Raw genomic sequence first — 27,868 nt, 5'->3', positions numbered from 1 at the left:
CCTCTCTTCCTCACCATCAAGCTGAATATTGATATTTCGAAAATGGCCAATTCGTTATTTTCATACTCCCATAACACACTTTGTTTGCTCCCCAAATTATGTATAAACCATTGTTTTCAAATATTTCTAAGAGAATTTGAAAGCAATGGCTCATGGCAAAATTGGGAGGAAGAGGGGGTGGGGGGGCAGGCAAAGTGTATTATGGGGAATGTGAAAATAGCGAATCTTCTTCCCGTTGCAATGTACTTGCCGGCCAAACTACTGCCGGGTAATTCCTTTGGGTTTTAGCAGTAATTTGATGCCTCTCTCGTTTGAAGAACTTTACTCCCTTCAGGCAATAAGCGAGGTGAAACACCAACGAAAAAGCTTTAATCGTGGACAAAACTCTAAGGAAAATGATGCTTCCAAGCGCCCAGTTGTAAACAAACAATTGACCGTATTTCGACTCCATCCCCCGACTCAATAGGGACTTTACGATCTACGACGGTGACGTCACCTCAAAATATAACATTGCACGATCGTAAGTTTCTCGCGGTTGGGTCATCTCGTTCGCCTCGTACAATGTGGGCGGAGTATCCTGAAAATAAATTGGGCCGAGCGGTTTGCGAGTAAATATGGAGAATTATAGATTCACATTTGTGCCCTCGCGTTGTCGTCAAAACCTCAAATTTGATTTGAAGTGGTTGTTTTGTAGAGAACCGCACGAGTATGTGCTGAAATACGTGCCGCACGATTAGTTTTCCTCTTTTTAAAGACGGCGCCTACTAATTCAAAGGTATTTTTGCGCGGTTTACTGAATATGCGGGAAAAGCAGATCTTAACTAGTGTTATTGAAATCCAAAAAGAAAATTGGGGATACCCACGCATTTTTCGAAGATAATTCATCAACAATATTTGTAAAAAGCTTTAAAATACAATGCTATGTATGGCGTTCTTTTCAAAATTGAACCTTAATCTTCTCTGAAAAATGCATGGTTACCCCCAGTTTTCTTTTTGCATACCAAGAGAACTTGCTAAGTTTTGTTTTCTCCGCATAGTTTTGAACCGCGCAAAAATATCCCTGTATTAATAAGCACCCCCGATAGCAAATCCGCGTATCTCGAGATGCGCAGAACGTAAGCGCAATAACAATATATGTTTCGTGACGTTGACGACCTCGTCGTACATCGTAAAAAAAGTCCCTAATGTTGTTTTCTGGGGGACACGAACAGTTTCCTGGAAATCAACACTTTCCAAATCAACATTGGATAGGGGCAGGGGAGAGGGGGGAGGAGAAGTAACTCCTGTGTAATTCACAAGGGAGAAATAGTGAACAAGTGCTTGTTGCCGATTTGTGTACGGTTTTATTGGCGAGTTATGTCCACGATTACTTGTCAGAATGGCTTTTGAAGATAAAGATGAAAATGTTGTGCGAAATTCTTAGGTGGCTTACTACATTTACAATTAATTGCGATGGATGCGTTTTACTGGACATAACAATCTCCGTTGATAAATAGTGAACCCCTTACCCAAAAGCATACACCAGAACGCTAACAACACGCACTGAATTTTTCTTCCAATATAGCGTACGTGATTTTTATGGAAACACACGAATTTCTTTGCGACTCCTCAGTCGTGAGACAAATGACTGCTTGTTGTTCAGCGCAAAGAAGGTGAAAAGCTTTCAGTGGAACGATTTATCTCCGGCAAAAAAAAAAATATATCTCCTACAGATTCAATGCGATTGAAAACCGTTCAATAATAGACCCTTTCACGCGGAACTCGCTGAAACATACAGAGCTTTCACGTGCTTTACATTGTGGAATTGAAGCGCTCAGCGAGCAAATTTCAATATGTTTTCAGGCATACATCCCCGCGCAGCGACCACACGAGCCTCCGTTACACCACTACGGCGTTTTCAGCCCTTTCTCGTTCCAGGGCCGGCACGGCAGTGCCATTGGAGTAAGCAGTTGAAGCAGACTGGGATCCAGTGTCAGAGATCGACCTTAACTGTCGCTTGACCTCAAACACCTAAAGAAACCAAAATACCAAACACCACGATCAAGAAAACAGAAAACAATGCGGGCTTCCGTTACCGTCTCAGTTTTATTTGGAATTTGTTAGTTGTTAACTATCGAGATGATGATGATGATGATGATAATAATAAAGGTATTTTTTGAAGTCATCATGGTCGAATTGCGTTGCAGAGTTGCGAAAAGGGATTGCGGGCCTAAGGAAATGCCCTCTGGTCACGTCACACATTGCCAGACATTTTAAGCCTTGTTTTGAGGATTAAAATGACCTAGTCTCACTGCAAAGAAAACAAAATTGGGTTGTAATTTCGCTACAAGGAATCATCTCAGTGCCTTGCAGCTATTTTGTCGCTTTCAACTGCAGGGTTGAGTTGCTAAAAAAAAGAACTGAAATTTCATGGAAAACGTTACTCAAAACATACCTTAACACATTCAACTGCTGAGTCTTTCAAACGCTATGACAGACTCAGTGTTGAAATTAATAGCTTCTTAATTGTTATGGACGCAACAACGATTCGCGTTTTTTGAAAGAGTGTCAGAGCAAATAAAACCATCAGTTTTCCCGTAAATGCTACATGTAATATAGGAAAAGCCCTCTACTGACCTCGCTGATTGCTTGACGGAAGCAGTAGAAGTTGTAATCGATCAGACCTAAAAAAAAAAGTCAGATTGTGAGAACACGAAGTTTAGGTGATAACTTTATACTTAAAGTGCCCCTGTGACCAAAAAATCAATTCACCTTTTTCTTTGGATTTCAAAACTATGTTAACAAAACACTAAGTGACCCACGTTTTAAGCCTTGATTTCAAAAAGACACCTCTTTATTTTAACTGTAATTTTCCTCTTTAATGTTCCGCCATTACTAACATTATGTTCTCGAGAGAGCTGGATCGAGGAGAAAATGACGTCAAAGGCTCACTAGTTTAAGAATGCAATACGTGTGTACGCCGTAGAATTAATATGCAGCACGGGGGTTTTGGGCTTTCAGACTTTTAAACTCACGCTTTGCATATATAATAAGCTGCGTTCACACGCTGAAATTTTAAGCTAGTGAGCCTCTGACGTCACTTTTCCCTGGATCCAACCGTCTGAGGTCCAATCGGTCAGTTTTGAACGTGAGTAATGGCGGACCGTGAAATCCAAAACTTACACTCAAAGTAAACGACCTTTGGATAAAAATCAAAGCTCAAAATTTTGCCGGTCAGGTGTTAAGCAAACACACTTTCAAAATCTGAAGGAAAAAAGGAAGGGGTTTTTTTTATCACAGGGGCACTTTAAGGATATTCGGAAAAATCCGAATTCTCCTTAGCAAGATTCGATGCTCTACCACTGGCCGAGCTATAGGTGACTCGTGGGAGCCACCAGGCCATTAAACCAGGTTCAGGTGACAATTGTCCTGGGATACTCGGAAAAAATCCGAGTGCTCCTCTGGAGGAGTCGATCCAACGACCTTAGTTGCGATTACTAGTTCGGATGCTCTACCGCTGAGCTATAGATTGTTTTCACGTGACGGCATGGCGGCCATGTTGGTGTCCCTAAACAAAGGAACAGCGGTCATGTTGGTGTTTTCGTTTGTTTCGGTGGGAAAACAAGGTTACTGATCATGGATCATGTAAGTGAAAACTCTCTACACAGGGTTTTCACCTGACGTCACAGCAGCCATGTTTGTGCACAGAAAAATAGAGAAAAAAAGTCTTTTGGGAATTTGACTCCAGTATAATGCAAAACATGAGCCATAATTTGCTATTGTTTTTTGCACCAACATGCCCGTCTCACGTGATTGAAAACCATCTATAGGAGATTTGTGGGAACTACAATCGGCAACAAAATTGTTGACACATGGACCTTTTCCAACCCACCATTCCGTCATTTTTAACTCTTTTGTCTTTTCTAGGCTACCCAATTCGCCCCCTTCCCCAAACAAAGTTCTGTCGTAATTCCTATGATATTTTAATACAAACAGGCAACATTGAATAGGGAAGTGGGTTCTTTCGGAAAATTTACAGAGTGGTACAAATGGTCCCGCCTGTTATTTTACGCATAAAAACGGCTGTACAAACACAATGTGTCCACTCATTATGTAAAGGACGTGGTTACCCGCGGATAAAGTTTTAATTTTCTCTCAGACATTCGCACCAATCCTACCAATGGTATTCGTAGAATGTTCACACACACTCTTGACGCCGAATAACTTTAAATTACAAAAATGGACACAAAAGTGTGCAGTGAAATTTCGGCGACGTTCTTGAGGCCCTCGTCTTTGTCCTTTCTCGAGTGGAAGCCGTAGTTTTTGACAATCTCGTTCCCAAAAGGTCGCGCTCCTCCAAATCCTTTGCGGCTTACGCGCGGGAAACAACCGCAAGGAATTAGGGGAACGTTCTCTCTCCGACATCCACACCGTTCACACTAGTTTTCCTCTTGGAAAGTTGCAACAATTCTATGCCAAACGACTTGGAATAACAGCGTCGGCTTTGTTTGAGCTCCCAACTAAAGTTTTGACTAACCTTTTTTCTCAAAGTTGTCTTCCCTTAGAATGCAAACAAGAGCAAGGAATCTGTGAAGAAGGATTACAATATCTTGAGTAACCCATAATTGTCAATAACATTCCGACTCTTAAACTCTAAAAAAAATAATTTTTACAAAGCAAAAAGTACTCAAAACGATTAAAATATAACCACGAAAAATTTCGACACAAAGTCATCTCCAAGGTAAGGTAAGACTGTCAGCGTCTCACCCTGAAGAGGTTTTAGTGTCGAAAACGTTTGCTTTTATAATTTTTCCCCCTTTTAAGACACTTTTAACCTAGCAAGACGTTGTGTAGTTAACCCAGGAACTGTGAACAGCATTTAAAGATTAAACAAATTAAACATAACATGGTGCACCGGTGGCTCAGTTGGGTGGGCACCGGGCTGCCATGCAGGAGGTGGTGAGTTCGAATTTGACCGGACCAACACTCAGGGTCTTAAAATAACTGACGAGAAAGTGCTGCCTTTGTAATTACATCTGCAAATGGTCAGACTTTAAAGTCTTCTGGGATAACGACAATAAGCCGTAGGCCCCGTCTCACAACCCTTCAATGTTCATAAAATCTGTGGGACGTTAAATATCCCACACACTATTCAAAAAGAGTAGGGCATGGAGTTCCCGGTCTTGTGGTCTGGCCTTTCCTTCAGCAATGTGGTCGGTTAACGAAATCTTCTGAATGGACTACTAATCGATGAGACCACATAACAGCAAAACAGACAGTAGTGAAATTGAAAGAAAGGAAAGGAAAGGAACTTTATTTAAGTGTCAGTCGTTCTAGCGCTGGAGCGCTAATTGGGGACACTGTAAACTGAAATTAACAATGAAAGTAAATCAAGTCAAATGTTGGTTTTTGAGGAGAGGGGAAACCGGAGTACCCGGAGAAAACTTCTCGTTGCAGAGTACAGAACCAACAAACTCAACCCACATATGACGCCGAGTCCGGGAATTGAACCCGGGCCACATTGGTGGGAGGCGAGTGCTCTCACCACTGCGCCATCCCTGCACCCCAGGTGCTGGAGCTGGTAAACTGAAGCTGAAGCTGAAGCTGGTAAACTGTCTGGGCGCAACAAGATGGCCTGGCTTTACTTTTTGGGAATCGCCTCGTGCGACTTTTACGCTTCTCTCGTGCTCCCGCGTGCAACTATTTATCAATTATTCTACGAGGCTACGCTGGATATAAAGGGATTGATAACGCTCCGAGTTGGTTATAATCATTTTATATCCAGCAAGCCCGCGTAGAATAATTGTTTTATTAAAAACTCCAGGATCAACAACATTGTCAACTTAAGCATCGATTTCTGCCTCGGTCAATTCCGGTCCAAAACGGCTTTTGTCGGCCGTTTTTTCTCAGAAGGGTAAAAATATTGTCAGCTCGCTTTATTGCTGACGCGTTCCTTGGCCATATTAGGTAGAACAGGAAATGAACTGATAGCCTGTGTCCGGCGAGCCAATGAAAATGCTGGAAATCTGATTTTAATAAACTCGATAGTACACGCTAAACGGTTTACTATTACTTTGCAAATACTGGTTACTAAAAAGTGGCTGATGGCGCGAGCTTTAAAAGCTTGCGCGACCGACGCGTGGCTCTCCCACGTGCAAAGTAAACAAACATGGCTTCCCAACTTTGCTAACTCTTTTTTTCGTCAAAACCATGTGGACCTATCATCTTTTCAAAACGTTTACCTATCCGTAAGAAGGCTGAAAATTCTCTGGAATTCAACAGAAGTTAAAAAAAGTCATTTCCCACTGTTCTTCTGAACAACTTATCTGATTCTAACAACTATCGATCGAGGGACAAATACCTCCTTGGAGTCGTGAACACTACGGAAAACAAGCACAAACCACCAAAGGGGGATTCCGATATTTGTAGACCAAGTGAAGAAGATACTGCTCCAAACCTTGTACCTTTTTGCGAAGAGCTCGAGGTTGAGCTCTCGACCAAATTCCATCGATTTCTTCGCTCAGATAAACATTAGATCTCAAGCAGAGGTACGCGCCCGCGTGCACGTGGTTGGGAATTTCACGCATACTCAAATGGCAATCTTTGCAAATTCCTATTCTGTGACGTATGTTGTGCGATGGAAAAAATGCGAAACTTTCACACGAAATATCTCCAGTTTTCTTCGGTGAAATTTCTTCAAATTTTGAAGAGCGGTAATTCCTGTTTACGCCTTCCGTCTGCCACTTCACCAAGATTATGTAAGACGATTTGTTAAGTGGAGCTAAAAAGCGCCGAAGCTACCTTTGTAACCCCTAGTTTTTTGGCCTTCAGAAGATTGCTCTGGACAAATGGCACGTCAAAGTTAAGGAAATTCTCAACGAAGGAAATGGAAGAAAATCAAAATAAAAGCAAAATAAACATGGTAAACAACCTATCTTTAGAGAGTTATAATTTCTAGTAAAACCCCGTTAAATTAACACAGTGATGGTTAAAAAGAGCAGTTCTGTATTTTAGAAGTCTATTTCGTTAGACTTAAGAGAGATGCGATTAAGAGCAATGCGAAAATTCCCGTGGATAGTGGGTACTAGCGAGCGCCAAGTAAACAGCGAATAACCATATGGAGCCACCTTAAAACAGATTTTTGTTTCTCTTTGGTAAGCCACGCATTAACTTACTTATTTACTTCACGGAGATATAAGATCGTCGAGTTGTTGAGCTTGATGATGGATGACGACTCCATATCGTACGCGCTGCTGTCCCCTTCATCTCTTAACCTAGAAATGAACCAGTGACACATTCTCTTTTCAGATCTTGCTTGTATACATGCATGCTAGTTGGGAGAAATTGTTATTACATCACGCATTACATCAACTGTACATGCCATATAGCTATCCTTAAAAGGGCCACGATCAGTTTTTAAGAATAATATTTTTCTTGAAGTCATTCCGTACTTTTCTCATAATGCAGAACGGTTTTCAGAGCCTACCACTATATTTTAGACAAACTTTGCAATTCTAAGTTATTTAACGTTTCGACATTTGGTTCACCATGCGTTCAACACTTTGTTGTACCAAATGTTCGTTGCCTTTGAACAGGTCACCCAACATTGTTGAAAGCGTAAAAAATTTTGAAAGCTTGTTGAATACGTGTTGAATCAGGCTTAAATTGGTTTAAACTTTCATTCAACATGGATTCAACTTTTCTTTTGTTCTCGTAAATGTTTAATGGTGTTGAAGGTGTTTGGACACTCTGTTCAACAATTGTAGAACACACGCATGCTCCACGGTCGCCAAATGAATATGGCGGCACGTAGTCTGGTTTCTAGTTCTCAGTTCCTCGCGATCGAATTTCGCGAAATTGTTGGTTCTTTTGATGGCGCGCGACTTTGTTTTTTGGGTCCAACATCCGTTCAACTCTTGTTGAACGAATGTTGGTCAAATGTTGAAACCATCCTGAACAATGGTGCAACGTGCAGATGGCAGCGAAGGGAGAGTACACAGCCACAACCCTGATTACATGAGACCGGTACGTCTTCAGATCGGTCTCCATACAAATGCCCGTTCTGTTAACATGAAACCCGCGCCAAAAGTCATCTGATGCCGGTTTCTCTCATTCCGGTTGCTGAACCGAAACGAATGACTCGGACCATGTAAACACGAACTGATTTGAGACCGGTCTCAGAACAGTCGAGATCATTGTTTTGAGCATGCGCAAGAGTGCTGTTGTACCAAGATTGCAGATTACAAAAAAAGAGTTCAAAGGGGTCGCCCGCAATAAAGTCTCGTACCGGTCTCATGAAACCACTTCATACTTTCAGACCGGGCTCATGTAAACTTAGTCGTACCAGCCTAAGTCGAAGCGGTCAGAGTTCGTGCCGATCTCATGTAATCAAGTACAAGGAAGGGTTACGTTTTTGCAAACGCTGGCCGTGTAGCGCTAATATTTCAACAGACTTCTCTGATTTGAGTGTAATGTGAAGTGCTAGCTTTCTACCCCATATGAACATGTGAGCGTTAGCCCTACTAATGGAAATGGGCCCACACAAGGGCTACTAATGGAAATGGGCCCACACAAGGACGGAGAAAAACTCTGACCAGGGTGGGAATTGAACCCACGACCTTCGGGTTAGATCACCGCTGCTCTACCGACGGAGCTGCAAGGTCAGACGGGAGCACGCCGTGGGAACTGAAGATGTTAAAGTCACGGCAATGAAAATGTACAAGTACACGGAAGGGTTACGGGGTTAAGGGTTGCAAACGCTGGCCGGGTAGCACTTATATTTCAACTGGCTTAACTGATAAAACCCTGGTCACAGTTTTTCTCTGTCTTTGTGTGGGCCCATTTCCATTCGTAGGGCTAACGCTCACATGGTTCATATGGGGTAGAAAACTAGCACTTCACATTACACTGTAATCAGTTAAGTCATGTAATCAGGGCCTAGCTCTTCAATGTCTAGTCTAATTGTAAAAGATGACGTCCATTTCATTGCTATTTGTTAAAAGCCTTACTTACCCATAAATACAAGAGATATCAATAACTACATCAATCATATCGCAACACAGTTCGTAAGACTGCATATCGACTGGAGAACTGCAACATAACAGGAACAAATCGAAATGACATGTCACAAATTTGAACCGCGTGGAATGACTTTGAAGAGAATGCGCAGTGTACTTAGTTAATTCTTCCCCTCCTAACAAGGCCCACGTAGTCCTTCTATAGAGTGTTTTCATTCATGTGATCAGTAACCTTATTTTTCCACGGAAAAAAAAAACAACAAAAGAAAGAAAAGAAAACGTTTGCATGATAACAGAGCGCAATTCCCAGAGAATAGGCCATTTCCGAGTTCATGTCTGCCTCCTCTTCAAAGCGAATCTAAGTGCGAAGTTTTTGTAATGGTAATTAGTTGTCCTTTAAATATGAATGAAAGCTAATTTTCATGAGAAAAAAAACTTTGCACTTAGATTCGCTTCGAAAAGGAGGCAGACATGAACTCGGAACTGGCCTATTAGTTGGGTACACCAACATGGCCGCTCTGACGTCACGTGAAAACACTCTATAACACAGTTCGTACTCACCTGTCAGTTGCCACATAAATTTTGCTGACCACATCAAACAGGAAGGCTTTTTCAATGCCAGAATTCTGATGGAAAAAGAAAAAAACTATCATTTCCCTTCCAGTCGGCTTTTCCTGGCCTTGAAAGATAAGTCCTTCAGGTTTTCCTCTCAAAAATTCTACATCCTAGGTTACGAAACAACGCTTTCATGAACTCTTCTGACTTTTTGGGCAGGGCTCCTGCTGCCACTTAGAGTGACTTCAATCCTGTTCCGTAAAAGCAAAACCAAAGTAATGACTTTGGCCAATCAAAAAGGACGGAAACAATCAAGTAAAATGAATAAAAACTCAAGTTTATACCGTAGCCGACACAAAAGCGCGGGAAAATGTGGACGCGTGAGCCATGATTGGTTTTGGTTTCACTTCTGATTGGTTGAAAAAGTGGCGCGAGAACTTTCAACCAATCACTGAGTGAAGTAATGCAAAACCAGAGAAATTCACTAATTTTAGGGTTTGGGTTACGGTTAGCAGCAACAAAATTCAATAAAAGGACGTAGTTGTACACTTAATAAACAACTGCAAATGAAAGATGTTCATAAATTAATAATACTTACAGATATTAGAATATTTAATAAGTTTTCCAATGTAGGAAGCTGGGGTACTAGTTTTTGTACCACTTTGCTGAAGGCCTGAAAGTTAAAACACAAAAATTAGTCATACAGTATATGGAGTGGTGTCATTATGTCAATATTGTTATTAACAGACAAGGATCGATGTAGCTACAGTGCAATTTGCAGGCACTTTCCTATGATATGATGTTGTGATTCAATTTTTTTCCTGGTTCAAAATTTTCATTTTCTCCTTGTTTCAGATTATGCTAATGAATATTTGACTAAGAAAACTAAATCAAAGTGGTTTGAAAAAAAAATACAATAATAAAAAAAAAATAAACCAAGAAAACATTTGAACTACAAAATACAGTACATGTATTGACTGTAGCTGAAGACAATAGTATTTCTTTCCTAAAAAAGTGGCCAGGACAATAATTTATTATTACAACAGACAGATGTCTTGCATTATGCAGTTGCAAAAGTGACAAGACCTAAACACACCAAAAAGTATACTTCCCACAAACTGAGAGCCAGTTTGCTAAGCTGGACCTCACAGCCTAACTGTTGCCCAAACATAACAAATATACATGTCTAGAGGGTGGGTGTGTGGAGAAGGTCATGCAATGGAAAAGGCAGCCGACACAGTGGCCATCACTGCAGCCATGTGACCTAAACATCCCCTCCCTCCCCCCCTTCCCAATAGAACAAGAGACCTTACTCTTTTAGTCTGTGACAAGGATTTCCAAGCATTGACTATGCATTTGCCTGGTTGCCTAGGGCGCCTTACCTGTACTTGCGAGTGTGGATGACAAAATTTTTGAATGAGTAGCCCAACCAGGCCCCTAACTTATCACAAGGTGATTCATCCTCACTTTAAGGTAATTAATTCTGGGATCTTGAAAAAATGACTCTGGCTACTAACTTTTAATGTTGGAAGCCCAAAGGGCTCCAGAAAAATTTCCTTAGGCAGCAGCCTTGGTTGTGTAACTAACTTTCCTTTTCATTTGTTCCTATTAAAGCCAGCAGTAATTTGGCAGAGGAGACCCCAGTTTTGCCACATTATATGAAGATGTTACAATCTTACGCATTACGAAACAATCATTGCATGGATTAATTAACCCTTCCCTAATAGAGAGTGAAACTTGTAGACTTTACTCTGTTTATTACTGGTAAATGATTTTACTCCAAATATGGGGCACTTGTAGACGTGAATGGGTTAAAACGTAAACTTATAAAATGGAATCCTACATGTACCTCAAATATTGAGTGATCATATATACTTGTCAAGTAGAAACTGAAATCAAAGATAACGGAAAAAAAGACACATGAAAAAAGATTATGTGGCAGATCTTCAAAGCACAGGTGCAAGGGTGGTACAGTGGCAAGAGCAATGGTCTTCCACCATTGTATCTCAAGTTTGATTTTCCAGATTCCAGGCTGAACGGGTATTAAACTTGCCCTTGTTGATTAATTTTTCTTCCCTGCTCCTGTTACAATCACATAAAATAACCATGTGCATACAAAAAAGTTTAACAATTGAAGTAAATAATGAAATTGGCTTTTGAAGCTCTGGCTGGGGTAGTGGGGTTCAATTCAGTGTACATTTACAAGCAGTGTGCATGACTGTCTTCTGAGTGCCACCTCTGGGTTGCTACAATATCTCAGTGAACACTGACAATGAAAATTAATGCTGCTCACCTCAGGTGCAAGCCTTCAAGGCCAGCATCAGCCAGTTCATCTGTTGCTCTTGAGTGAATATCTCTTTGTGTTTCTGCGATAAAAAAATAATTTTTGTACATGTACGCTGTGATTTCTTTTGTGTTGATACTCTTGTGCTTAAATAGCATACCACTGCAAATGTTTATTCCTTGATTCTGGCAACACCATTATGGTTATAAAAGGGTTTCCAAACTCTAAGCAAAGGATTGCCATTACAAGGGTGCAGGGATGGCGCAGCAGTGAGAGCACTCGCCTCCAACCAATGTGGCCCGGGTTCAATTCCCAGACTTGGCGTAATATGTGGGTTGAGTTTGTTGGTTCTCTACTCTGCACTGAGAGGTTTTCTCTCGGTACTCCTTTCCTTTTCAAATTCATCAGCAACGAGAACAAATCAGTCAAAATCATGCAACTTTATTGCCATGATAAACTACATGTATCTGGGTTGCCTACATTATCAAGAGCCCGAGAGTTGGTCTAGCAAGGCTGAGGGGACTTACACAAGTTGTGCATGTAATAATCGCTTCAACCCACACATGGATGCCAATTAAACCCGGGACACATTGGTCACAGGCAAAACAATGCTCTCACCGCAGTGCTGTACTGGCTTGAACCAGTTTATTATTCACGCAGCCATTCAATGATCTATCGACAAAGAGTACAGTATGTACACATTCAATTGTGAGTTGACAGTTGACATTGCTACATGTACATTGCAATTTGTTTGTTCCTGTCAACATTCCTAAGTGATATCCTCCCATTCTGAAAAGAAAAGTTATAAATTATTCAAGCTACTGTAACACTAATTAATTTCTTACCAATTTTGTGATCATCTGAGAGCCCATCTACCTTGTGAATAAATACTTCAAATTTGATGTCTGGGTTCACCTGAAATTCAAATAAAAGAACATGTCCCATATCAGTAAGAAAGTACATGTATTTCATGATATAATGAATCATTATTAATTTTCTAATTACATGTAACTATTAAATACACAATCCATGATTTGGGAGGTGGAGGCTGTGTTGGTATACTTTGTACCCTTACTATCATTGTTGTCGAAATTCAACATGGTTGTTGACATCATTTTCATTAGTCTAAGAGCGGTTTTCAATTGAGTTTTGATAAGTGATTAGCAAATTGCTTTCAATTGGTTTTACATTACTTCACTCAGGGATTGATTCAAAGTTCTCGTGCCATTTTTTCAACCAATCAGAAGGAAACCAAAACCAATTGTGGCTTGCGCGTCACATTTTCCTGCGCTTTGTGTCGGCTATGTGTAATTACTTCATTAAGTTTTGAATGTTTTACTGGATTGTCTCCCTCCTTTTTTATTGGCCAAAGCAATTACTTTCAAATTGGTTTTGGTTTTTATGAAACTGGATTGAAACTACATGTACAATGTAGCTCTATTATCTTGTTATGCTGTAGCACCATAAGAGAACTTGAAGAATAACAACAATCTTTACTTCTAAATGTGCAAACCTGTACAATAATCATGCACTATTTTAAAAGAAATTCTTCAAATCCACAAGGTGCAGACAAACAGCTTTTCTTCCTAAATACATACATGTAACTGTTGATCCCCTACGCAATTTCATCTATTATCAACCGTGGTGTACCATGGTTCCTTTTCCAAAACTAATAATAATCATTTATTGTATTGCAATACAACACATGATTGTATGTAAATGTATACATAAATGTGGCAATAGGCCACATTAAAAACCAAAAAGACATGACACTCAGTTTCCCTTGGGACTTTGAATTACCCCAGGTGAGAGACAATAAAAACAATGCTTAATATGGAAAATTTTGGAGGGCAAACAAAGAGTATTATGGTATTTTTGAATGTCGCATATTTAACCCATTGACACCTCAAATGCCCTAAGACGCCCCCACAGCATGGGGAATTTATAATTTGCATCAAAACCAACATTCTTTAATTAGTTCAAAATGATTGTATTTCATCGCTCACCCATTACATGAAACACCACGAGAGTCAAAATTAATGGTGATGTCCAGTCAAACAGACGTTCCCATCAATCTCCATCAGGAGCTCATTTAAGGGAAGCCTCCATCTCCACTTATTCCTTGAGTCAGCCCTTTCCCAAGTAAATTTATTTTTAGGAACAGGTTTCCTGAGTGACGCTGAGAAAGCTTTGTTTTGATTGGCTTTTATAACAGTGGGCCTGCTGAATCTCCCAAGTGAGGTGTTCTGCATTAATTAAAACTAAATCTTCTAGGGAAAGGGTTGGCTCCTATGGGCCAAGTATGGGAGATATAGGCAGAGAAATGACTCATTAAAATGAAAGGAAATATTTCAAATCTGTGTGGCATTTAATTTTTAAATAAGAGCCGCCCTCAAATAAGCCCCCCCCCCCCCCAGTACAGTATGTCCCCTCCATCAACCCATTGACTCCTGGTAGTAAGACTTACTCTGTCTAACGCAAGACAATTTTACTCATCAACTTGGGGTGTCCGAGGGTGCCTGAGTAGTCAATGCGTTAAGCAGTCAAATACTCCATGGATGTTCCCTCCCTCAACCCATTGACTCCTAAGAGTGAGACTCAACATATTTTACTCTGTCTATTGCCAGACGATTTTACTCATCAACCGGGGGAGTCCTAAAGCATTTGCGGTGTCGATGAGGTAAGCAGTCAAAAACTATGTCGCCTCCACAAGTCAGTCAAACTATGACCTCTCCGCTAAACCACTGACCCTTGGGAGTGACACTTGACAGATTTTACTCTGTCTAACACCAGACGATTTTAGTCGTCAACTGGTGGCATCCTAGGGTGCTTGAGGAGTGCATGAATGGGTTAACCTAGTCAAAAACTCCATGTATGTCCCCTCCCTTAACCTGTTGACCCCTGGGAGTGACACTTGACAGATTTTACTCTGTCTAACACCAGACGATTTTACTCCTCAACTGGTGGCATCCTAGGGTGCTTGAGGAGTGCATGAATGGGTTAACCTACTAGTCAAAAACTCCATGTGTGTCCCCTTCCTTAACCCATTGACCCCTGGGAGTGACACTTGACAGATTTTACTCTGTCTAACACCAGACGATTTTACTCGTCAACTGGTGGCATCCTAGGGTGCTTGAGGAGTGCATGAATGGGTTAACCTAGTCAAAAACTCCATGTCCCCTCCCTTAACCCATTGACCCCTAGGAGTGACACTTGACAAATTTTACTCTGTCTAACACCAGACAATTTTACTCCTCAACTGGTGGCATCCTAGGGTGCTTGAGGAGTGCATGAATGGGTTAACCTACATGTAGTCAAAAACTCCATCTATGTCCCCTCCCTTAACCCTTTGACCCCTGGGAGTGACACTTGACAGATTTTACTCTGTCTAACGCCAGACAATTTTACTCGTCAACTGGGTGCCTGAGGAGTCAATGAGTAACGTTTAAATAATAAAACAAATAAATACTTTAGATTATGATGAGTTCAATACCTTGTATGCTCTTGTGACAGTCATATGAAGTTTTCCCAAAGCCTCCATGTAGTCATCCTTCAATATTTAAGAGACAGGATGTACACATTTAAAAGCAAGGACTGCTCCTTGCTGTTTATCATAAAATATTCCTACATGTAGTACAACATAGAGTACAAGGTGGCAGCTGGATTGAGTAGAATACGCGATTGTATCAACAAAGAGCCGTGTCTAGGAGTGTGTGCGTGTGTGTGTGGGGGTGGGGTGCCATTTCTTAAAAGCCACACGCAACATGTCCAAATCAATGACATTGAGATCACTGTCATTAATCATAGGTTTGAAATAATCTGTCTTTAATTACTTTAATTTAGGGAAAGTACGGTAGCTGATGCTTTTCATCGTCAGTCAGTAGTCATGTACTAATTAAACCACCGATACAGTAGCTTGTACTGTAAGGTAAATTGTAATTCTAAACAAAAAAATCCATGGTACTGTAACCAAAGCTAAGATGAAGCTAGTAGATCTAGCAGATGAGGTACATTGTACAGTTGTAATCAAACTGCATAAAGATTCTTTCTCATTCGCACAAATTCCATTTGCTGGGTTTGATGCTGCACCTTGTGAGTCCATGACAATTTTTGACCACTGTGACGGAAAATTCTATACCTGTGCATCTATGACAAAGACCAGAGCTCCACAGTGTCCAAAAAGCACTTCTGAATCAAAGGCAGGATCAAAGAAATCAATCTGACCAGGAAAATCCCATATCTGGAAACCACAATATTATTATAATAGTACATGTAAATAATTATTATTAAACAGATGAAATTTTAAATACAGGTACAGTGTAGTGAAGCAAAACTGCAGCACTGCATGTACTTTTGGAGAGGTGTATTTTTTTTGCCACCTGTGCTTGTTAATTAAAATCATACAGAAACTTAAATTTCTTACTACATGTAGACCACAACAGTTACTGCATGGATCAACATTGTACATGACTGTGCAAAATGGGATATGGGAAAATGACCCTAGTTGAAGACAAGTTGTCTTCCTCGTAAACAAAGGCATTGAGGACACACTCAATGACCTGGTTACAGAACAGGATCTTGGTCTTACCCATGCGTAGAACTTCAAGGCATTCACTGTCTATGTTCCTTGTTTCACTAGTGTACATTCAAAGGTCAAGAAGTTTTCTTCAATGTTTTTCGCATTAGTTGGGGTGAGTTGCATACTTTTTTGGTCACTTAAAATTAAATGCTGTTGCATTTCACGCAAACACGCTGTGTTTAATGCAGGGCATCATTCTGATAGATAAAGTGTGATAAAAAAATTGTACAGGAAAATGGAAATTATGCGGTATTGCATGGCAATTTTTTTTTAGCTAATTTGTACAATGTAGCTGTTATTATTGGTTCTAGGGTTGAAAACTATCTTCTGTACTGATAAAAGGACATTTTGCACACAGAGAAACAATAGACAGACTTACATGTAACTCTTAATTAGTCAACAACTATATTTCAGGAGGAGCAAAACAAATGATCTTGTTGTGCATGGAACGTACCTTTAGGCTAGTTTTTTGCTCGTTCTCATGCTAACCCCCTAAAGATGAAGGGTTTTTGCAATGGGGGCTTGGATTTTTTCGTCAAAGAAGCCAACAAAATTTGGACCCCTCTGACATTTTTTTTAAAGGTGCTGACAAAATATCAAACAATCGGATTTCATTTTTCAAAGTGTTCTGATAAAAATTGAGGGTACCGATTTCTGCCATCCTTAATAGGCGGCGGTGGGGATAAAAAATGGAATGACCCCACGCTTCTTTTCGGAGGCAACAGCAGCTGATTTCACTTAAAAGTTATCTATTTCGATAAATTTGTCACTTAAAGAGAAATAAAGTAACTTCACCGTGTACTGTAAGTTTCAAGCCAAAATTCCCAGCGAAAAGTTGCATGGAATTTATTGACGATTCTGAATGGCTAACATCGCAACTCATTGTTTTTGTTCTGCACCGACATTTTGATGACTTTCAAAAATAGCAGACCACTCACTGACAGGTAGAATCCATGGTAACTACTGTACTTACCACATGGTGAGGCTACAAAGCCTTTCAGGTACTGTCATGTTACGAACAATTTGAGGACATAAAATTCCGTTGTTTTCAGAGGTAAATTGAAATGAAGTTGTGTTAATTAAAGCTCTAAAAAACAAACTTACTGACTATTACGAGCTGCAGATTATGCGGCATGGTGCGGATATTAGTGAGTTATGCGATAGGATGTAATTTGGGGTCAATTATTATGTGGGATCGCACCATTGCGTAGTACACTGTATTAAAGGCCCTTGTAAGGAGTGTAACAGTACCCAATCCCTAAACTCTACTGTCATAATTTATAAACATTTTGTTCTTAAAATTTGTTCTGTAGTTTCAAACATTGGTCATAAACAAGTGAGCGATTGAAGATTCACAATCATATTAAGACATTAATTTTGTCCATTAAAAACCTCTTCGACGTAGATGTACATGTACAGACTGACATGGACAGAAGGCAATAATAATTAACAATGAGACCCGTAGCCCGCAAGGGTACGGGTCAATAGCCCATGAGGTGAAGCCAAATGGGCTATTGCCCCGTGGCCCTTGAGGGCGAAGGGTCTACGGGTAATCGTTTTAGTATCACCTATTAAACTAGTCGGACAGAAAAGGCAATGACAAAGTTAGCAAATGCAAGTTGAAGAAATATTGATTAGGGAATAAAATGAAAGAAAGCGTCACGCTTTTCGCTACTCGAGAACTATTACAAATAGTCCTCTAGTAGCGTAGCCAATCAAAATGCAGGATTTGCATTAGTCCACTGGTTGGTTGATACTAATCATTATTGTCGTTTCAGGTGTTAATGAACAATGCTAAAATTCACTTTAACCTCACCTGAAACTGTACAAATGAGCTATTTGAAATATCTTTTACAATAGTTAAGGACAAAGTCCAAAGTTCTCACCTACAATTTCTTTTTTACATGTAGGGCTATTGATTTTCCCACCCTATTGTGAATTTCAACTCAACAGTATACCGGTAACTCACAATAATAATTACTGTTAGACTAAAAATTATCTGCTTTCCTAAGGAAGTGCTCTCTCTTGCTTCCCATGCAATTTATATATTAGTGATAGTTCTTATTTTTGTTGCTGTGCTGAAGTCATAAAGAAGTCATCCACAAACCAGTGGTGCAAGTGGGATATACAGGTACGATTTATGGAGGTCACTGAAGAATTAATTTATTGACCTTAAATCTCTCTTGAATGTGACTTGGTCAGATTTCCAACATAACAAAAAACACATATTACATCAATCAGTGGATGACATATATCAAGGGATATTTCTTTACAAAAATGAAGCACTAATTTATTACCATTCCCCTAAGAGCTTTTTAGGATTACCAGTAACAAATTTACAGTGTTGTTTGGGTGACTTTAACCACACTGCTTGTTGTACATGTACATTCTACAAGGAAAGAGGAAAGTAACAGATATCCCCATCCCATATAATACTGCCACACCAGTGGGGACTAATTGTCACCTACTCTTTTCAATTCTTAGTTTATGGGTTCTTACATGTAATATACAGCGGTTATACATGTAAGTGCGCCCCTCCACAACCATTTTTCATTTTTGAAACTAAAATTTAGGTGGACGTCAATCAAATGTTTCCATGACAATAGTCCTGTTCTCTTGGCAGCAGTTGAATTTGTCATGGAAACATATATTGACGTCCACCTAAATTTCCCTTTCAAAATATGAAAAATCGTTGTTGAGGGGGGCGACTGTGGCCAGATAACCCCTGTAATATCCAGCCCCTTTTATTCAAAAAATAGTTTAGACTTGGCCTAATATTCCTCCATATTTTTCAAGACTTAGAAAAGTATTAAAAAAACAAAACAAAAAAAAAAACAAAATGCAGCACTACCAAGTGTGTAATGTTGCACTTCCTTTTCAGTATTCCAATCAAGCTACATACACATGTACAGTATCTGATTCACAGTGGCATTATATTGTTGGAGCTGTCGTTGTGTCGTTTCCTTGGACAACAAAAGTTTGCTTTATACTGTCTCTCTCCACCCAAGTGTATCAAATGGGTACCACAGCATGTAACCCTGCAATATACAGGCATCCCATCCAAGGGGGAATTAAGCAATACTCTCACATTCACTTCATGCTACAGAACCTAGGAAATGCTTAGGCCACATGAACCCAAGTGGCTCTTGTGCAACTTCCCGTGTCGCATTTGCAACTGAATTTTTTTCCCTTTGCCACTGAAATCAAATTTGCTTGTATTTTTGTTTTGTTAAACCACAAAATTGTGACTAAATTTTTGTATCTTGTCACAAAATTAAGACTGGATTTTTTATTTTATTTTGAGCCTATTTAGTACATGTAGCACTTTGCAGTTGATTCAGTGCAATTTTAAAAAAACAAATACAAATTTAATTTGTGTACATGTTCATAAAATTAACTGGCACTAAAAGGATACCATCTTTAACTATTTTATTTGTACTTTCTAAAAAGAGAGTTTCATTTGGTGACATCTTGTGGAAAACCACTTTCTGAATTGAGGACTTTCCACTCCTAGAGACAATTAAAAAAATAACAACAGATACATGTAAATAAATGCTGGGATGAATAACTTCATTGCTTGCATGGCAAAAGCTCAGTCTTACAAGATACTAGACAAACCTTCGAAGACCCAGTAACAGAATTCTTGGTTTGGTATCACTGCTCGCCAACTCATCTTGATCTTCAGGCCCATAACTAACAAAGCAAGAATCAGAGGAGACAACTAAGTCAATCTAATGAGACTCAACATCTAAGTTCTAATCCTCAGAGTGTGATTTAAAAGTTTTACTCTGTCTAATGCCAGAGGAGTTTACTTGTCAATAGGGGACACTTAACAATTTAATGGAATAAACTAACAAAGGGTACAAATTTAAGTATGATTTGTAATGGCATTTAGAAATGGCTGAAGGGCCTTGTAGCACCCACTCACTAGACCTGCAGTCCCAGGTGAAGTTACGTGATACACAATTATATTACTCTGCAGTAATAACCAAGACAAAACTTGAACACATGCAAATCCAGATAGTCTACTTTTGGGTATAATAATTTACAATTAGACCTGTAGCCCACAAGGGCTACTTGTCAATAGCCCATATGAGGCGAAGCTGAATGAGCTATTGACCCGTGGCCCTTGAGGGCGAAGGGTCTAAATTGTTTTAGTATCACCCAACTAGTCGGACAGAATGGGCAATTAATAAAGTTAGCAAATGCAAGTTGAAGAAATATTGGTTAGGGAATAAAATGAAAGATGCTTTTCGCTACTCAAGGACTATTACTGATAGTCCTCTAGTTGCGTAGCCAATCAAAATGCAGGATTTGCATTAGTCCACCAGTTGGGTGATACTAAATAAAATTAATTCCTTAAGTACTTAGTGAAAACCCACGTATCAGAACCTAAAATTTAAAAACCTGTATGGATAAAATTTTCATTTTAAACCCCCTTTTCATAAGAGCCTATTTAGCTTAACATTTTCAATAGGTTCTTCTTTTACAAATAAAAATGATGGAACAGATGAAAATACAGGCTGTATATAGAAAAAAAAAAGAATTTTACTCTTGGTCAACCATCTAAACTGTATTCTATATAATAATTTAATACAACTGACACTATACCTATTCCATGTTACATATATATGCCCTGTAGTAAATGTACATTGTAATTATTAGTACCGATTGCTATCATCAAATTACAATCATGTAAGAACCTAAACTCCCACTAAATACCATTTCTATTAGAACCTACGTGTACTTAAGTTGAAAAAAATCAGGTTCTTATACGCCGGTTTTTGTCAGGATAAAACAGATTAACAAGCAACAAGTTAAAGTCAAGTTTCTTTCTGTTGCTTTAGTCACTGTCTGGTTTGGTCCCAGTCTTGGTTGGCATGACACACTTTCCAGCGAGAAATTTCCCAGAGCAAATCTTATCCAAGACCCCACATACCAGAACAGTTTTGAATGTTACATGCTGAGTTTTGTCCGGCTAATATTCCAGTTTTTTCCCAGGTTAAGGGGGTGGGGGCATTTACAATGACTGGTGCATAATATTATTAGATGAAGCATTAATTATTTTTTCTTCAAGGGCAAGGCATTTTACTGCACCTGTACAAAATGTTAACTCATCTTTGAACGTTTTTGCTGCAAATGTTACTATAGTAGTAAATGTTATATTAACTAACCAATCGCTGCTCAGAATAGTGGGGTGCAGGGATGGCGCAGTGGTGTCAGAGCACTCGCCTCCCACCAATGTGGCCCGGGTGTGATTCCCAGTGTCGGTGTCACATGTGGGTTGAGCTTTGTCGGTTCTCTACTCTGCAGTGACGAGAGGTTTTCTCCAGGTACTCTCCTCAAGCTCAAAAACCAACTTGATTTGCGTTAAGTGTTAATTTCAGTTTACAGTGTCCGCAATTATTGCTATAGCGCTAGAACGACTACACACTAAATAAAGTACCTTTTCTTTCCTTTCCTTTATGCACAATTGTTGAATTGTATAATTTCATCATCACAAAATAAATTGAGAATTTTACAGGTTATAGTTTTTACTGCATCAAGGAAATAGAAGCAAGAACACCCCTTAACACTCAAAAACCTATAAGCACAATATCGCAACCGTCTAGCTAGATACAAATGAACCACGTAATTGCAGACAAACAACTCTCCTACCCAAAATCTTTCGGGAACGACCCTACAACGCTGTAACTTCCAAAGTTTTCGTCGTCTTCAAATGACTATTTCACACATACAAACCAAAAGAAGCAAACAAGGTTAAAAAAAAAAAAAGGAAAGTGTCAAACACTTACTGCATATAATTTCAAATCAATAATGATTGGGATTTCTACCGTCATATTGGAGAAACGGACGGAATGAACGCACAGGGACACGCAGGTCATGTGACAATCAGTCAGTTGGCACAACTTCCGGCGACGATGACCGATGTAGCAATCTGCAATGCGAGGATTTCACGAGGTATAATTCGGTTTCTGCGGGCGGTGTTTTTCGGTTCGTGGGCGCTGGACATGTGGAACTAGGCATATTTCAACGTTTTCACGGTATTTTTTCACGACTTTTTTTTTCCTGTTGGAACTATTGTCATAGCATTACCACTGCAATGAGAAATGCCTGAATAGGAAGCAAGGAAGGGTAAAAACGCTTAGGTACGACGTGTATCGAGCTCGTGTATCGCGGATCATGGCGTGACGCCTCGCGTGAAGAACACTCGTTCCAACTTCCGCTCAAAATGAGATTTCCGAGAAACACTTCGTCTTCTGGGAACACTACTAGCGCAGCGCTACCACCGTAGATCTTCGATATGGCAAATGCTTCAGTAGTTGCTTCCTCGAACGCTACGTAAGTAGAAAAAAAAAGAGTTTGATCATGGTGGAGTTGTGGCGATGTGTGAGATACGTGCTTACCGACTATGATTTTCAGGAAATTAAGAACTATTTCCATTCGAAGCCAAATGAGGTTTTGGCATATGCATAATAGAGCCTCATCAGCACCGTCATTGAACGATCTCAGATGGCTCTCAGTGCTTGCCATGCTGGCACTTTATGATGCAATTTTAACTTTTAATTGTTTAAGGGTATCAGCCCCAAAGTATCTTAGCTCACGCCTTAAAGGGGCTAGGTCACGCTATTTTAGGTAATTTTGTTCAATTTTGTTAATTATCAGCTCCAAACGTCAAATTGGCAGAGCAAGAGTCTTTCATTTGCAAAATCAAGGCCACATAACTACTGAGAATGATTTTCCAGCTTTGTAAATGACATTTTGATATAAACTGATATAAATTTGAAAAAAGGTGGGCCGACGTTTTTCAAATTTACCGAAATCAATCCATATTACAATCCTCTCCAGTTTTGTCCATCCATGTCCCTTCTTGGCTTCCCGGTGTTTTGTTAGAGTTCTTCTATAGTTTTGAACAGTTATTTTGATATTTTAGTTAATTCTACGACCATTCGATTAGTGCTGAAATTGCCTAAAATTGCGTGACCTAGCCCCTTTAATACACGTGCTTCCGTTCATGGGAGAAACTAGAAATTAAAAACAAGTTAGACATCCCAGCGTTCATTACAGCTGGCCTGGTCAGCGCTCTTTTATTATCGAGCGGTGAAATGCTGGAACACGCTCCCTGAAGAAATTACTAAATGGGTGAACCTTACACAGTTTTAAATATAAAGATAAGAGTCATTTTAATACAGTTTTTAAATGGAATCAATCTATTATATTTTATAATTTATATTTATTATAGTTTCATATTATTGTACATATTACTTAGTTTTGTAAATTATTACGGAAGAACCCTTTGGGAGCATTGATAAAGTCATTCATTTATTCATTCATTCATTCAAGAAGTTATAACTCCGTTTGTGAAAATCTCCATCCTTAAGCTTATATCATAAACAATAATTTTATAATTGCATATCAGTAGTAATAAACAGTAATTACAATACCAAAGTTTAGCAGTGTCGCATTTGAAGCACATGATGAAGGTGTCTCGATGAAAGTCCGCTGTCAAAATGTACAGAGAAAAAAAAGTACCTGTAAGCTTAATTAAAAAAAAAAGAAAATGAAAAAAAAAAAAAGTTGTCTGGATGGGTAATCTGCGGAACAAGATAGACTTAGAGGTAAACTTACTTGGAAGGAGTAGATTTTAATTTAATGCCTAAGCCCTTCGTCAGTTGGAAAAGAGGAAAAAGAAGTAAATACAGGGTTTGGAGAGCACTTGAAAATGTTCAGTTTTCATTTTATGGCGCTCTCCAAACATGAACACACAACAGCTAGTGCTGATCATATATGAAATTGAAATTGAAATTCATGCATCTGGAAAAACTGGTTGCCACTGCAAAGTATTAGAAACCTTGTTCATACTGAAATTGAATCCGACCTTAAATGCTAATCTTACCAGTGACAAACTGCCACTTTATTAATAATTATGTCACTGCTATTTTTAAGTCTTACCCAGATTGCCCACAATTTCTTTTGAAGCATAAATAGTTTTTCATATAATAACGGTTACTTTTAAAAATGTATGTTGCCACATATGAAACGTCAAGTCAGATTTTATAAAAATGTTTAAATGCATTGCTTCACTATGTTTTTAACTGCTTTATATGTTGTTTTTGTCATAAAAGTTACAACAATCCAACGTTTACTATGCCATTGGAAAAAAAAATTTAAATGTTCTACTTTAGTTTATGAAGTTTGCATTTTAGTTACTGGTACAATGCTAATTTACACACATTTCTTGTTCAACTATTAAATAAAGGCTGCTGAAAGCACCCATATTTCATTATTGCTGAATTTGACCATGTGATTACAAAACTGTGTGCAACGTTCAAAGTGAAATTAAAATTACGCTGCATATTCAGTGCTTTCAGTAAGTTTTGCAGTAGGTACACCTGTAGCTGGGAAAGTAAAGTAGACGGCTGTGGAATCCCGAGCGGCGAGGGTGTGAGCCTGTCGGGGGGTCCGGGGTCTTCTCCCCCAGAAAATTTTGAAATTTACAAGCTTGGAAATGCCATTTTTTAGCATTTTCTAAAAGTTGTTACCAAACAAGGTAAATTAGGCAATAAGAGCCTACAATTACAGTCATCTGTGAAATAAATTGCTGGGTTATTAGTATTTACAAATGTAAATACACCATAGGTAGAATGTCGTGTAAATTGAGCACTAAACCCTAAATAGGCGATTTTCGTTATGTTTGCTTGAATATGTAGACAATTTTATTTTCTTGAGAAAAAACTCCATAATTCAGAGTTTAGTGAAGAAAGTAACCGAAATTATTTTCGTGATAGAGAAGGGTGGAAAAGCAAATGGTCTTGCAAAGTGGGGGGCGGGTTGGACCTGATATTACACATACTACCAGTAAATTTGTCTTCTTCAAGTCAAGTTTAATAGAAACCCACCTGTAAATCTCTCTACTGAGGTGGGTTCTTGCATTGTGGACAAATCCACCCTCCATCTGGCGCTGTTAAAAGCCGCAAGGCATCCAAAATGAAACCACTCTATCAGATAGTCTTTACGTTGACAGGCAATCATGTGACCCCACTCAGGGCCTCTACTAATACATCATGAGTAAGTGCAGTCTATAACGGCTTTACTAGACTTGCCCCCTTTTGATTTCTCTCTCTTTTTTTGCGGAAGCTTTACATGCACCTACTTGCCAATGTTTTCTAATGTCACTTCGAGAGGTTTCTTACATGCGCATCTCAATGTCATCAGTATGGTGTAAGGTTTCCTGTGCTTAGCCTAGCTCTGGGTGCTCTATCTCATTCGGGGTCAGTTGTCAACAGCACCATGCTGCAGTGTTATAGGATTATAGCAGCTTGCACCACTATTTCTTGTTGTTACTACAGTAACACTTCCCTTTCATCATTTCTCATGCATATCATGTGAATGTCAATACAAATTAGACATGAATATTACCAAAACAATTGGGACCAAATCACTTAATTCAGATTGAACATTGTTTGCAATGGATGGTGAAGTTAAAGCATGATACAGCTGTATGCGTGGATTAAAGCAACTCTTACGTTTCTCAAGCTTTCCGCCATTCCCATTTCTTTTCTTGCCCGGTAACGTGGGGATGGGACCCAAAGTCAAAATCAGTCAGATGTACCACGCCCAGGGGACAGACTGATGTCCAAAAATGCTTGAATGCCCCTAGAATCTCCCACCCTTCCCTGAGACTTGGGGGTTTCAATTGACTGGTGCATAAATAATTAAAGAGTATTAAGATACATAGATTTTGGGGGCCTCATCCTGAAGGGGAGGGGGTGAAGTGGCATAGAATTTTACAGAATGGTCTTCTGTGGTTCTTGCATTAAACTACTCAGTCACCATGGAAAATTAAACAGGAATTTTAACACACCCAGCAAGGCTGTCGTCTTAACATTCAAAAGCGTAACATGTTCAACCAGGTACATGACTTGTACAGTAGGGGGTAGGGAATGACTCAAAAAGAGGACAAACGTCAGTTTCCATCAGCAACATACCTATCGAGTACTTAGCTTAAGTTTAATACTTCTGTTTGGCCTTGAAAGCTATGAAAATCTGTAGTTTTCTTTTTCTGGGACTTTTGTCCTGACTCACAACTATCAAAATTTGGAGAAGGTGTGGGATTCCTTCCTCCCTGGAGTGGACAGTATTGTAGTTCAAAATTTCCCCTTTTAGATCCTACTCAAATAACTCTGAAAGAGGAGGGGGATGCTGTGAACTACAAGATATTGCTATAAATCCAAATTTACCCCCTTCTGAATCCTCAGTATCTGCACACCTACATGGAGTGCAAGTCTTATAGCATCAGTAAAAATGCAGTACAAGCCAAAGGAAGGTCGCTTACTCCTGGTACCAGTTAGAAATTTCTACTGTTACACAGCTTTCTACCAAATCATAATCTTGATGTGCTTATCTTTTTACTGTTTTTGTTCCAAAAAACAAGAGGCCCATTGCTTAAAGCTGTGGTTGGCCTGTAAGAAAGAATTTATTTCCTTTTGCAGGACTTGCCAAGACTCAAGAACACTATTTAACCCCCCAATAGGTTGTTATGAGCTATTTGAAAAGGGCCATCTGACAGGACATTGTAACTATATGCAAGAATTCCTTAAATTTGTTCTATATAAATAAATAAATAAATAAATAAATATATTGTTTTTTTACTTTTTACAGATGCTCAGGCTACATAGACCAGAGACTTTTTGATCTTGGTTGCCTTGGACCTGCCGTAAGTCTCCATGCCAGTTACATGCAAATCTATGATTTAATACAGTTATAATTGTTCTTTGTTAACAGTCACCTTGTACTCCCAGAACAGTTCTACAACTAGTCGGGAAAAAAAAAAAGCACCATTGCCTTGTGAACAATGCTCATGCAGTACACTCTCTAGATTATGAAAGTGCAGAAATGGTATACTTAAAAGGGTTAAGCTTCAAGAACTAAGGGAAGAGGGGGGTGGGGGCATTGTGGTCCTTATCCAACCCCAAAATGGCACAAAAAACTGTTTAAAACAGTACAGAAAAGCCACTTAATGGTTTGATCAAAAACGAAAATCGTAGGCAAAACCATCAAAAGCAATTTTTCAAAATCACAATTAATTAATAATTCCTTGGTAAATTAATGTGTGGAGGATACAAACTAATTAAACCTGCATCACAGGGCTAATCTGACAAATGGGTCCTGGAGTATTTATATGTACACTGTTCATGTACAGTGTACATCATGGAATGTGGTTGTGCCCGGGGCACAACTCATAACCACCAAACTTTTAAAACCATTATAATAAACTAAATAAAAAGCCAAAAACAATGTCCAATTGTGTAACATAAATTAAAACATTAATCCTGCAACCTTTTTTGTATTTACCGGTATTTTATATTTCACACAGCCTAGGCAAAGCATTAAGAATTTGTAGTGTTTATATGGGGATCCGATGTCAAATAATTTTCGTTAAATGCTAGTTCT

The 27,868-nt window shown here is 39.2% G+C and overlaps 2 protein-coding genes across 5 annotated transcripts in view; one reads left to right on the top strand and one right to left on the bottom strand.

Annotated features, from left to right (window-relative positions):
* Nucleotides 1-313: 313 nt before the first annotated feature.
* LOC138004174 (ras-related GTP-binding protein C-like) lies at nucleotides 314-22,340 on the bottom strand. Its single transcript, XM_068850605.1, has 17 exons — nucleotides 22,249-22,340; nucleotides 22,073-22,137; nucleotides 20,033-20,107; nucleotides 19,830-19,924; nucleotides 18,231-18,262; nucleotides 15,974-16,075; nucleotides 15,329-15,385; nucleotides 12,681-12,750; nucleotides 11,845-11,917; nucleotides 11,401-11,440; nucleotides 10,150-10,224; nucleotides 9,558-9,622; nucleotides 8,992-9,069; nucleotides 7,155-7,253; nucleotides 4,517-4,566; nucleotides 2,617-2,663; nucleotides 314-2,010 (listed from the first exon to the last, which is right to left on the bottom strand). The coding sequence occupies exons 1-17, from the start codon at nucleotides 22,297-22,299 to the stop codon at nucleotides 1,879-1,881; spliced, it is 1,206 nt and encodes a 401-aa protein (XP_068706706.1). The 5' UTR covers nucleotides 22,300-22,340; the 3' UTR covers nucleotides 314-1,878.
* A 308-nt stretch (nucleotides 22,341-22,648) lies between these two features.
* Nucleotides 22,649-27,868, top strand: part of LOC138004172 (stimulated by retinoic acid gene 6 protein-like) — a 66,696-nt gene continuing 61,476 nt past the window's right edge. For 3 of the 4 annotated variants that reach the window (XM_068850603.1, XM_068850601.1, XM_068850602.1), the window contains exons 1-2: nucleotides 22,649-22,756; nucleotides 27,077-27,131. In XM_068850603.1, coding sequence (XP_068706704.1) covers nucleotides 22,719-22,756; nucleotides 27,077-27,131 — 93 coding nt within the window. In that variant the 5' untranslated portion in view covers nucleotides 22,649-22,718. The remainder of the gene's footprint in view (nucleotides 22,757-27,076; nucleotides 27,132-27,868) is intronic. The other variant, XM_068850604.1, reaches the window with a different exon arrangement.

Source organism: Montipora foliosa, chromosome 5, assembly GCF_036669935.1.
Source record: "Montipora foliosa isolate CH-2021 chromosome 5, ASM3666993v2, whole genome shotgun sequence".
Lineage (NCBI taxonomy): Eukaryota > Metazoa > Cnidaria > Anthozoa > Scleractinia > Acroporidae > Montipora > Montipora foliosa.
The sequence above is the reverse complement of the archived record's forward strand: the minus strand, read 5'-3'. Positions and strand labels throughout refer to the sequence as shown.

Coding starts and splice junctions, on each gene's coding strand:
- LOC138004174 (XM_068850605.1), bottom strand. CDS start 22,299: ATGACCTGCGTGTCCCTGTGCGTTCATTCCGTCCGTTTCTCCAATATG. Junction 20,108..22,072: donor TCGTTCCCGAAAGATTTTGG/GTAGGAGAGTTG, acceptor TTGCTTTGTTAG/TTATGGGCCTGAAGATCAAG. Junction 11,441..11,844: donor CTTGAAGGCTTGCACCTGAG/GTGAGCAGCATT, acceptor CTTTGATTTCAG/TTTCTACTTGACAAGTATAT.